At 34.6% G+C, this 13,368-nt stretch overlaps 1 protein-coding gene across 2 annotated transcripts in view; it reads left to right on the top strand.

Moving 5' to 3' along the window:
* The window catches only part of PDE10A (phosphodiesterase 10A), a 339,629-nt gene that overhangs the window by 277,622 nt on the left and 48,639 nt on the right, over positions 1-13,368 (top strand). For both annotated transcript variants that reach the window (XM_048935256.1, XM_048935255.1), the window contains exons 3-4: positions 1,354-1,382; positions 11,397-11,517. In XM_048935256.1, the coding sequence (XP_048791213.1) occupies positions 1,354-1,382; positions 11,397-11,517 (150 nt within the window). The remainder of the gene's footprint in view (positions 1-1,353; positions 1,383-11,396; positions 11,518-13,368) is intronic.

The raw sequence follows: 13,368 nt of genomic DNA, 5'->3' as shown, positions 1-13,368 counted from the left end.
TCTTTCCATTTCGATGTGCTGTATCCAGCAAAGTACACACATGTATTTGGTAGTTTCATATGTAATCTTTATGTAACTTCTTCATTACATTTTTTCTTTGTAGTAAAGTAATTAACCATTAGTTGCAGGGCATGAGTTGCACATGGGTGTGTCTTGTATTATACAAGCAAAAGTGCAGCATTATGTATGTATGGGAAACATAATGTTGGGTCAGAATTTTACATTTGTAAAATTCTGCTCAGCCTATAAAATTGCATTGTTGAGGATGTCCAAAAATGAGTAATGTTTTTTACACATGTAAATGTGCTCTTCTCAAATATGCCTCACTTAGAGTTGATTTCGGAAAAAATATAGCTGATACTAAGTAGCTTAGATGGTATTATTATGTCTGTATTTAACAGAGATATATCTTCTCTAGAGAAGTATCCAAATATGCATTAATAAGACCAACAAAAATAAACATATTATCTTTCCCTGTAAGATTAAATCTGTTTGATGACTTAAAATTAATTTGCAAAACTTAGTAATTCCATTTCTACTATCAAAGGAAAAGTATACAAATAGGTCTCTTTGTATTTTCAAAAAGACATAAACAACTGCAGGGTAAGGAAGAGTTTAAGCTGCTTTTGGTGTGGTTGAACTAGAAGCTGAAACTTCCTGTGGTAAATGCATTCTTGTATAACTAGTATGCAGACTTTTAGCTCAAGCTCTGTTATTGCACCTATGATTATCAGTGCATATTTAAATTGCACAAATGAGTGCCAGTCTGCATTTGAAACAAAAGACATGGTAGCATAAATATGTCTGTAATCTCTGTGTTCTTAATGCATTATGAAGTGACCGCAGTGATATTCTCATAGTCTATGATTACAAGATTTTTCTTCCACATCCAGAATATTCAACAGGAATACCTTTGAACAGAAAATCTCAGCTTATTCACTAATTTGCTTACATATGTAGGGCATCATTGGTGTATCTTTGGTAGTAAAGAGCCTTTACTTCTCAAGATTTGAAATGCTATCAGTTGTCTCAATGAATTGGAATATAGATGTAAGAGAATTGTACATGACCCTTTTGTTCAGTTGACCTGTGAACTGAATTGTGGAATGTAGGAAACTTTGTATTCTTAGTAAGACAGGACAGAAGTGTTGAATACTTTATCCTAATTTTAATCAATTTTTATGTCTTGGAGTTCAAGACTGTAAACACACTCCAGTCCTAAATGATATTTTACAGAATTATATTAGAAATTTTTTTGTACAACAATGCAACAGTTATTTGAATCACAATATCTTGTTCATTCAGTGAAGAAACTTTCAGGTGTGCCTAACTGTTTGTTTTGTTTCCTCACAGATGAATCGACTCCTAAAGAAGTCAGCAGGGTAAGTGCTGTTCCCCATCCCCTCTAGAAAGAATTATAGTCAGTCCCTTAGGCCCACTGTTCACTTGAGGTGATTTTCATGCATCCTCTGATCAAGGTTTTATTCTGTTTCCTGTACTAACTGGATCTCTGGGGGAAAAGTTGGTGTACTGACTGACTAAACAACAATTAAGAACAAAAATAAATATTAAAGCACTTGATTGGCTGGAAATAAATTAAAGGGTATTTTGTGTTAACAAATTGAGAGTTCTCACAGTGCTATTCTTGTGATCCAGTTTTAAAAAAGGAACTTCACAGAAACCAGGAAAATCCCTTAACTTGGAGTTTAAGAATAACTGCACAGTCTTATTGCCTTGTGAGATAGTGAGCATAACAATAAGAAACAAAGGAAGGAGTACGTCCTATCTAATTACTCCCTTTGAGATGTGTTTTGGCACAGATGAGCTCTATTATTTAATTTGAAGCATTTTGCAGCGTACTATATGAAAAGTAATGTAAAATACATGTTCAGTAATGAATTTTCTGGCTCTCGCCCTCCATCTGATTGATACAGTGTTTTGTAGAATCTTTCTATGGCTGAGGCTAAATAGAGAGACCTGTTAGAAACTAGTGCTCTTGCTAGGGAATGACAAAATGTCAAAACAGGACAACTTGTTGCCCGCATATGTGTCTGGTCAGCCTGAAGTGCCCAGATTTAAAATTAGGGAGCCACTTGCAGCATTCTAGGGTAGAGTCATAGTCCTGTTTTGTTCTTCTTGAATTTTTTCATAAGCTAACTTGTGTTTGGGGGGGGGAAATGAAATATTGTCAGACAAATACTAGAAACAAGGCTGGTTGAATACCTGTAAAATCAGGCTGAGTGCCTTGCTGTCAGGGGAAGTCCTGTGGAAATCTTTCGGATAAATAATGGAAAAAATGGAAAAAATAATGGAAATGGAATGGCAGCAGAAACCTCACTTTGGTAACCGTGAATGCAGAAGACTGCATGAGACTACAAAAAAGAAGTTGAATGATGCCTAAAATGAGTTTATGCCAGCAAAAGTTCTCTATGTAAGTGGATGTGCTTTGGATGTATAGTTGTTGAGAATGCAGGCAAAAGGTAATGCTTAAGTAGTTTATTTATAACTATTATTATTAATTATGCCTAATTTCTAACCTTTAATTTATAATTGATGGCCTCTAATAGTTCCTTAATATTTAACAGTTATGGTAGTTAAGTGAATACCTACTGGAAATGCACCAAACTACAAACAGACATGTATTATTTTATAGTATTTTTGAATAGTACAATGTAGACCATTGCAATACATCCTCTTTCTTTAGCAGTAGCTCAAACAGATGCTGCTTTAATTGAAATCTGAACATAAATTAGTATTTAAATTAGGAAAGTTCTTTACATGAGTAATGCTTCTCGGAGGAAAAGACATGTTCATGCTGACTGATGAATTATGAGTTTTAGTCATTAAGTGCTACATTTTTAATTCCTGAAAATGTCTGCATGAAGAAACTGTTATCTGTATCACAGAGAAGCAAAAGTCAAGGGTAGCAGAATGAAATGTATTGCAGAATTAAATCACCAAATAGATTTAAGCCATTATGTTAGTTAGTAGAAATGGTAGAAATATGTTGAAAGCATATGCTTTGCATAGCTGTGTTTCCCCCTCCCCTCAATTTTTCAGTAAAAATACTAAAATATTCATAGTTATATGCTGTGACTTTGGTAGCTTCTTTAGTCCCTTTTTTTGTTGTGCTCACACAGGACAATAGAATTAAATTGAGGGAAGATGTTTTTCATTAAATGCATCTAATCATTAAATTATTAAATTCATATTTTTTTCTCCCCAAAAATCTCACTCTTTTTCTTTACAAACATGCAGGTTCACAGGATTGTTCTAGAGTTTCTGAATACCAGATAGGTGAAAGAGAAAAAAATTAGTTTTGTGATTCCTGTGGGCTGCATTTGCGGGGAAGAAAAATCTGGTTACAAAATAGCTTGTGAGCATCTGTGACCAAACGGTGAACCTGTGAACTTTTCTCTCTATGACAGATTCCAGTGTTTATGAAATATATATAACTGGGGAGAGAATCCCCTTTTCACGTGATGTAGCAATTCAGAACTTCCTTGGAAATGCTGAATATCCTCTGCTAACTTACTGTGCAGATGTGTGCTGGCAGATGCTGTCCTAGCTACAGAAGTAGATTTTTAGGTAGAAAGAAAACCAAATACGAGCTTATTTTAATTAAGAAAACTTGGTTTCCCTGTTTCATCTGCTAAAGACAAAAAAAAAAAAAAAAAAGGAATGTGAGTTTGGGCATTAAATGTGGATGTGTTCATGTGTGCCTGTACTTAAGATACATTCTTTTGACAGTATTAGTGAAAACAGTGTGCACAGGAGACGTGTTATTCTTTTGAGTTGGCAAAAGTTACTCCATTCCTACATGAACTATCGCCAGGATTTTGTTCTATGTGCTGTTAATTTTCCCATGATCACTGTGTGTTCTTTTGTACCTCAGATTACGAAGTTTAAAGAAAAACACTTTGTGTTCCTGATACGATCACAGTGAAATTAGCTGTTGTTCATTTTACTTAATGACTTTCCATTCCATGTTTACTAAAACAGTTCTTCTAGTGAAGATGCATTTTGGCAGTACCTAAGCTTTGTAAACTCTGGTGATGCCAACATCAGTTCACTTTGCAGGTTTGCCATATAAACACCAGAAAATTATTACCTAGCAAGTGACTAGCTCATTTACAGTACTTTATTCTTGGAAGCAGGAATAATACTTTAATCCTCTCCTTTCCCCTTTTTGGACTTGGAACTTATGGTAGTTGCCTTGGCACCAGCTAGCACCCAGCACAGCGTGTCACTGACAGTTACAGAATTAGCAAGCATGTTTTCAGTAAATAGTTTCAGTAATTGCATGTATCTGCACAGTGCAACTGATAACAAAAATTTGATGTCTTATGACACATTGGCAAAGAGAGTTCATTCTTTGTAGTATTTCCTTATTAAAGACATGGCAAAGCAAGCTCATTCTTTGTAGTATTTCCTTATCAAAGACTGGATATTAAACTTTGTTTTACTGTCCTAGAGCTAATACTGTAACAAATTAATTAAAAAGTTGAGAGAACTAGAACAAACACTCAGCCTTTAGGAATGATGCAAATGGCATTGCACCCATTGACACAAAAAGAAGATGCTTGTGTAAGTTGATTTATTTTATAAGTAAAGTCTCACAGATACTGTGATAGTGATGAGCAATAGTGGTAGGAAAATGTGGAAGTTTATTTTTAATTTTGTACAGAATGTTTTTAGAGTGCTTGCAAGTTGGCTATTAGGAGGGAATGTGATTTTGTAAGAAGATTTTTAAGAATAGAAGTGTTATTCAGCCCTGTCAAGTTAAAATGAAGCTGTTAATTGACATTATGCTGTTTTATTATTTAATATGGAGAGGTGATGTAATTAAGATATTTGTGCAGTTTTATGAGCCTTACAATTAATAATATGGGTACTTCTATATATTCATAATGTTCTGCTCTTATAAGTCAAGCCTTTGCTTTTCATTATGTTTTTTCTATTACTAGTGAAGCAATTTATTTCAGTGTTACTGTTTGATAACAGGGAAGGAGGTGATGGAAGTATTTGAATGAGATCCCTGCAAACGTGGGCTATTCAAGTAGTTCTGCTAGGAAAATTCTTGCTATGTCTAGTGAGCTTGTAAAAATGTGTTTTCAAAACCTGTGAACCTTTTCCATGCGGAGTAAGAGCTGTTTTGCATCTTTAGCCATAATAACAGGGCTTGTCTCACCAACTGCCATTTTGTGTTTTCCCCTTTTTGGTTTTGTTGTGAGCAGTGTTTGATGTGTGAACAAACAATACATAAATACCTGTCTGTGTTGCTGCAATGCCGAACTCTATTTACAGAGCAAGTTACAACCCATGTCCTCTCCAGTCAAAACAAGAATAGACGTCAGACAAATGCGTGTAGAAGCAGCTTTCTCTGAGGCAATGTACAAGTATTAAAACTAATCTCTTCAGCTAACTCTGCTCTTTACAACTTCTTGCTTTCCAATGTCCAAGTTTAAACAAAAGTAGTTACTCTTGCCAATCCTAGTTACGTCTCCTAGTTACGTCTTTTTGGAGCTGAGAGATTTTGCTGAGCATTCTGTCCAAGCTGTGTGATTTTTGAAAACAATTTCTGTCTTTTAAACTTGCCACATTTTTTTTTTTGTTTCATTTTTCAGTTTGAGGATTTGAGGATTTAACATCCATAGGTCAGTATTTCTACCCCAAAGCAAACAGTCTGTTTTATTCCCTTTCTGTGATTTTTTTTTTTTTTTTTTTTTTTTTTAAACGAGGTCTGGACCTCATTGGTTCTTTATATGTGCAGTGTAGATGTGTTTTCACTGTTTTCGGGACAGTTATCTCCGTTATCCATGCCCGAAAGGAAAAGTACCAGTTTCTGTACAAGATGTAAACTAGCTCTTAGAGCACCTAAACAATGAAAAATCTTGCAGTGTGTGAAAGTAGAAGCCTATAGGAGCTGACTGTACATATAAACATATATATCAAAGACGTACGCCACCTAACCTTCATGCATATTACAATAAACTGAATAAAATTGAGTGTCATTTTCCCACCTTCATTAGTTTATTTAAGTAAACATTTTGGGTTTTCCTAAAGTTTCTTCTTTCATTATACAAGTTGGTCATCAGAAATTCAGTAAGAGTACTATATCTAAAATACAACCAGTATTTATGTTCTCACTTTTTTTTTTTTTTTTTTTTTTTTTTTTTTTTTTTTTTTTTTTTTAAATAAAATTGTTGTGGAGGCAAGAATATGACTGAGGTTAAAAATACATTTACTGCCAGGAAAAATAAGCAAATGGTCCCAAAATTACTTAACTGATACTATGGTTCTTTTAAAAATCTATAGTAACTGAGCATTAATGTCCTTCCCTGAAGTAGTTTAGGGATCAAAGTTATGAAGGGAACTGGAAAATTAGATAGAGTGAGATTGTTAAATCAAGATGCTGACTGTGGATTTGTGGGTTTTTTTTTGTTTTTGTTTTGTTTTTTTTTGTTTTGTCTTTATTGTTTTTTTATATATAAATATTTAATTTACATAAAGCTACATGAAAGCAAGGGAAAATTAATGCATTTTGGCAAAAGGCATCAGACAGCTTATGTATTCATTTTTGTGACTGCAGCTCTTCTGCTTCAAAAGGTCTTAGGTCTCTGATGACTCTTCTGTTGTTGAGATTTCAGTATTATAGGAAAGAAAACTTCGATGAAGTTTATCAGGAGATGTTCTGGGCTTACCAGCAGCTTAGTTTCTATGGTATGCTTCACAGAGAAAGGGAATAGCTATCAGTTTAAAGGAAAGATTGAAGAAATTTGAATACAGGTTCTTGTCACATTTCAGATCTCCCCAATTTAGATGTTAGTGGTGTAATCTTGCCTATGGATATTGTTGTGGATGAAGCACTCTGTAGATTCTGCAAGTGTTGAAGCTGTATTTAATTCAAGTGGTTTGTTGATTTCTTGTATTATTATTATTAATAATAATAGTAATAATAATTTTATTATTTTATTGTTTTATTATTTTATTTAATAACAACAACAACAATAATAATAATAATAATAATTTTTTCAAGGCCAGACTGGATGGGGCCCTGGGCAGCCTGGTCTAGTATTAAATGGGGAGGTTGGTGGCCCTGCATGTGGCAGGGGGGTTGGAGCTTTATGATCCTTGAGATCCTTTCCAACCCTGGCCATTCTGTAATTTTTAGCTGATTGTCTGAGATGTTACCTATATTATCAAAGAGCATAAAGGCATTTTAAATTCTCAGGCCTACATACAAACAAGCTCAGGAACATCTTTTAATCTTAGTGATTTAGAATCCTTCAACAACTACTGAGTCTTAATAGGTCCTAACCCTATTCCAGGAATTATTTCTAATTGAAATTCAGATTCATGACTTCAGTTTAAAGTATACTGGGATAGAGTAGCTGAGGCCCATTGATCATGGGGGTTCTGTGGCACCTCTAGAGAGCCTTGCAAATTGATAGAGTAGCCATGGACACGTGTATAACATGAGTTCTTTCAGCTGGAATGTAGAAAATGTTCAAGGAAATGCTTGCTTGACCAAGAATTGATTCTTGCTTTCCCAGAAGTCAAGGCATACTGGTATGGCAGCTCAGCATGTTCTCCCAGTTCCTGGGCAAAACAGGAATATCTATCCTGCTATCCATCCGAACTGTTGAGTACATAGCAAAATGGGACCTCACAGCCATCTCCTAGAAATCAGTACAGCTCTGATTCAGACCCATGGTCAGCTAGAAGCCTTCTGCATCAATTGACAAACAGTTCTTGTGATCTCTGAAATACTCTGAAGCCAGCCCAAAAGGTCTAAATTACAAACAGGAAATAAAATCAGAAGTAGTCTTTCTGGCTGTGATCAATATCTCCCTCATGTGTTGTAGCTTTTACAGTTTTTTTCCTCTCCTAATCCAGTGCCATTCTCCATCCCCAAAGTACATCCAGCTGTTCATTTGTTCTTATTCCTCCTAGCCTATGGTACTGATATAAACTATGCAGGCTGTAAAAGGATATGTTTCTACTGCAAGAGTTAGCAGTTGTTAATTTGGAAAAAATATTCAGTGTAGATATATACATGTGTAGAAATAATTATTGTAGAACAATTTTTTCTTCTTACTCAGAAAATAATTGAGGAAGTTACGTAGAAATCAGATAAACTTATGGATTATAATTGCACTTACTGACCCTGTGCTCTATTAATGAAGTATTTTTGTTGCAGCAGGACTTTTTCTTCTCAGCAGCAACATAAAATGCCCCTGGCACAAGTGCCCTATAAGCATGAAAACATGTAGATTAATCTTCATTGCAGTTTGATAAAATTTTCTTTACGTATTATACTGTGTGCTTGCATTTTTAATGGCAGATTTTCAGAGAGAATGCGTTAAATTCATTTCATTTTCTGATATTTCAGTGTCACCTTTCATGCAAGAAATTTTGTGATTCTCAGCCTTTCTTCTTTTGTGTTTATACATTTTGAATATGATTATCTGTAGCAGGTTTCCCTTATTAATTATTAGGCATTTTCCTTTTATGGAGTACTAATAATATGAAATCATAGTGGTGTGGTATCGTCGAACCATTTTCTAGTTCACTTAAATTATTTTAATATAACACTACTGAAATCCAGAATTTTACAGCAAATTTAAAAAAGACACAGAATCTTAGAAGGAAATCAGCAATGAAAGAATTGATTAACTAAAATGAATATTAATAATGTTTTAAATGCAAAATAAGCTACAGTCGTACATTAAAGAACTGATTTTTTTTGATGACAAAAACGTGTTTTTTTCACTGAGTGTGTTGATTTTTACTTATTTATTTTTTTAGGAATTCCTTTCCTAAAGCCTGTGTTAGCATCTGCATTGAATAGTGGTTGTACTGTGGTTTGCTTATGACTTACTCTGTGTTTAAAAATATGGTTTCATAAAGAGGATTGTGGCTTTTCAACCAAAGATTTTGTGGTTATCCATTCTGAAATGCCAAAAAGTATATCTATTCTACTTCTCTGTTAGAAAAATCAAGGATATTTTACAGTATAATGAAATAACTCCTTGCTGTTGATTGTTCTAAGTTGTAGAATTACTCAATTGTGGATCTAGACCAAATTTGTTAATCTGACCGGTTGTGGATTCTTGGATTATCAGTAATAGAAATCTGCCATATTACAAATGTGTGTGTACGAGTATGAGGCTTCCATCTTTCAGTAACATGAATGCATGCAGTGGTTTGCCCTGCCTTCAAAATGTTTACTATCATATGTTGCAGAAGTGAGGATAAAGGGCACAGAGCTTATTATGTAATTGCTATGCACACAGCTCTGCTGCTTGATTATGGTGAAAATTGGTATTATGCCAGTGGATTAATTTTGATGATGCTTTCTGTTGTGCTAGCTTTAACCTCTGAAGATTTAAATCCTGACTGTATATCACAGGTGAGAAGTATTCAATTCCAAATTTCGGAGAAGGCATTTTCCCACGTAATAAAGGTTTTGTGCATACGTGCTTGATCACCTGCCTTCTTTTAGGATATGTGTCTACACATACTTTTGCGGATGTAGGTTAACATATATGAGTGGAAGAGACTTACATTAGCCATTTTCCCATTGCATGGCTTCTTACAGCTATATTGAAAGTATAAAGCTGTTCGTAAAAATTCCACTTTCGTGAAACTAAGCTATTGTTTTCTGCCTCTTAAAAACTATACAATAGTAAATACGGGACACAGCAGAGGACAGTCAGTTACAAATGGAAGCTTGCCATCTGCCATACTGAGCTAATAATGGTAATGGCAATCTGTGTTATAAACTCAAGACTTAGCCAAGCATTAACTACATGTATGCAGTGTGACCTTATTGCTGTCAAAAATTATAATAATCACATCAATTTATGGAGAGAATTAAGTGTTTGGCATGTTATACGACTTGCTAGGTCTCAAATGTTCCACTATGTCCATCTGGAGCAATAGATTAATACAACACCACGTGTTAGGAGGGGGTCACAGCAGAGGTTGTATGTGTTCAGGAGCCATTTTTAGGTCAGGATTAGAATCTCCTTAATTTAAAAGAGTCAGGAACTGGCATTATCCAGCATGTACTTTGTTGATTTTTTTTCTTTTGGTTTGGTTTGAAATGAAGAAGCCAAGTGTATCCTAAATATACAGCTATAGGCTCTGTATGTAGAAATGTATGAAAGCAAAAAATATGTCACAGAATGTGCAGTGTAAGTTATGTATCTAGTCCACCAGTGAGGATTGCCTGCACATGAAGATACAGACAGAGAAATCTATGGAAATATGAAGCAGACAATAATATGTGCACGTGAAGGTGGAAGCAATGGGTAGATGATGGGTAGTTCTCTGAACTGTAGTGGCATATTTTTGTAGTACTACTTAGATTAGTCTACTCTCAACACATCTGACTCTAACATATGAATGAGCGGAAGGATAATTCTTAGTCTTTCAAGCAACATTAATCCTAAATATTTAGATCTAATCTAAATATCACTAGCTTCATTTTTAGTTTGAGTGACAAAATCTACTGCTTCACTGAGTCCAATAAGCAATCGACCATATTACTTTGTTTAGTCACCACATTACCAGTTTTGGGCAGTATACTGAATCTGTACTTACTGCCAAGTATTGCTTTCTGTGAAATTATTGTTTGTGATGCTGTCATGCTACACATGCACATTTGCTGCCAGTTTTATCAGCCCCTCAGGACTGAAGAACTGAATAACTAAATGTGTCTGGGCCCCTTTAGGGAGGCTGCGTCTCCTTTCATGTGAAATTCTAACACGTGCTGCTGTTTCATTGTGCCCAACTAAATATTCTACTTGTTTTTTAATCTCTGGGTCTGTGTCTGCTGCCTTCCATTGAAGGAAATGCCTGTTAAGCCACAGCGTCTAGCATGGTTTTAACTCTTGCAATTTCTGTTCTCCAGTCTGGTGCTGTTAATTGCTTCTGTATTTCAAAGATGGATCTGCTTGAGATACCACTTCAGAGCTCTGGTGCTTTGCACATCTTGAACGTTTGGTTAATGAATTTCACGCGGAAGATGCTGGCAAACATACCTAGTTGCCTCCTTTCCTGGTGGAGAAGGAGCTTCAAAGAAAGGAGCTGAAGGTTGCTTGCTTCCTAATTGTTGCATCTGAGTTTCTTCTTGGCACACTGTCATGTGACTTTGACCAAGTTTAGGCAATTGCTAATTGTTCAGTGGTTTACTTAGTATGTTTTAAACAAATGGAGCAGAAAGTGAAATGCTTCTTAACTCAGCAATGACCCAGTTCTCTAGGTAGCTGCATTAGGATAGTTAAGGTTGACTTGGTATTGAAATCTCTGATTATAATTTTTAATGGATTTCTGTATTGAAAACTGCAAAATGAATTATTCTAAGATGTTTTTCTTATCTTCACTAGTATCAGGATACGAATATGCAAGGTGTAGTGTATGAATTGAACAGCTACATAGAGCAGCGCCTGGATACAGGAGGAGATAACCAACTACTTTTGTATGAACTGAGCAGCATCATTAAAATAGGTAAGACACAGAATCTGATGTGTCTGATCTGTTCCTTTGCATCAGTGCACAGCACATTTGTTACAAATTATAATTAGTAAAGAGAGATGTAGTGTATACCTTGGATATTGTCTCAGGATGGACTTCAGCTTCTGTACCTCATTGGATCCCTTACTACATCTGAGAGAGGTTCTTCTTTGGAGAGAGCTCTGCAGCTCATTGCAAAATTAAATCATCCTGTTAAATGAACCAAATTATAGATTATTCTGGTTATGACGGTGTTGGAAGATCAATATTAAAAGTTAAAAAAATTGTCAGTAATAACACTGAATACTTAAATCCCTTTTCAAACAAAATTGAGATGTACAGAAAGAGGATGTCTTCATCACTTCAAATTCAGTTTTTAAGCATTTTTTTTCTATCTGATGTAAGTAGTATTTTTAGTATATATATATATATATATATAAAATAATACTACATGTGGCCAAGAGTTAATAGAAAAAAAACCATCCCCAGTGAAAATGTGTTATTTGGTAGTTTGTTGTTTTTTTTATCCATAGTGGTTGTACTGAGACTTCAATAGAAAGGATTGGTACATTTATTTAGTGTAATAGGTTACATGCAACTCTTCAGAAGATTTCCCCATCATGGATATTTTGTTGTTTTGTAATGGTGGATAATTGTTCTCTCTTATGTACATGAAGTTTCAAAAGGGCCACTTCTGTTTAGTGACCTTGCTTTAGTGGCTTTTTGAATATTGATGCCCAGCTCACAGCAAATCAGAACAGAGTTTTGTTAATTCACCACAAGCAACAAACTGGAAGACTTATCTTTTAGACTTTTTTTTTCTTTTCTAAAGCACATGAATTTTTTTTATATTTCCTCTACAGTGGTTTTTTACTACATTGCCTAATATGCTTATATGAGGGATTTAAAATTTGAATCCAAACCACCATGCCATGAACTCTCAGATGTCACACAGTTGACAGTAAGCAAGTAACAACAGAGTAGATTTTTTTTCCTTCTGTCAAAGAAATGGAGAAATCCAACTGCTTTGACGATACAGAAGTATAATTGCTCCCATGAAATGTATTGAACAGATTCTTGTGTTCATTCATTAAAGTAGGATATCGGATAAATACATTTACTGGGTAGAATGGTTATTAGCTGTTGAAAAGAAAAGTTACTTAAACTCTAAGTATTGAGTCTACTGTGTAAAACAGGGTAAAAAGCACTGGCCTCCTATACTCTCTTCTGATTCATAGTTTTCATTTCAGCTGTAACTTACAATAGTTCATTGACTTTCAGTTTTTTAAAGGTTAAGGAATTCAACTTTATCCTGTTTCATACAGCAATGTGAATCTAGCAAAAATCAGGCAAGTACAAAAATTGTGGTGTGTCGCTGTTTTTGGAATGGGACAGGTGCAGAAAATAGAAACAGTTTGTTATGAAACACATTTTTATGGCAATATTTGCAGCATTTTATTTTCCCATACTTTTCTGTCTTAAGGCAAGGATAAAAATAGTTTACCATCTCCAAACAGTATTTATTTTCCTCATGGAAATTATAATCTTATCTGCCTGATCGTATTATAAATTTATGTTCTTATTTTATTTCTATACTGTTGTATGAACCAATTTGAATTTATCGGCATTAGGCCTTAGAAAAAGAGTATGATGTATTGTTGTTTCTAATAATCTTTTAGAACATAGTACATTGCAGTGGTGAAAATAAGTATTGTTCCTTACCTCTAATTTCAAAAGAGTCTTAGAATTTTCAAAGGACACAGTGATGGACTTTCACATTTAGAAATGTTTATGGTTGTCCTAAAAAGAGTTGAATCTGTGGTTTCACTTCAGAGAACTTCTTTA

Source organism: Lagopus muta, chromosome 2 (assembly GCF_023343835.1).
Source record: "Lagopus muta isolate bLagMut1 chromosome 2, bLagMut1 primary, whole genome shotgun sequence".
NCBI classification, from domain to species: Eukaryota; Metazoa; Chordata; class Aves; order Galliformes; family Phasianidae; genus Lagopus; species Lagopus muta.
Note: the sequence above shows the minus strand (reverse complement) of the source record. Positions and strands in the feature narration are given on the sequence as shown.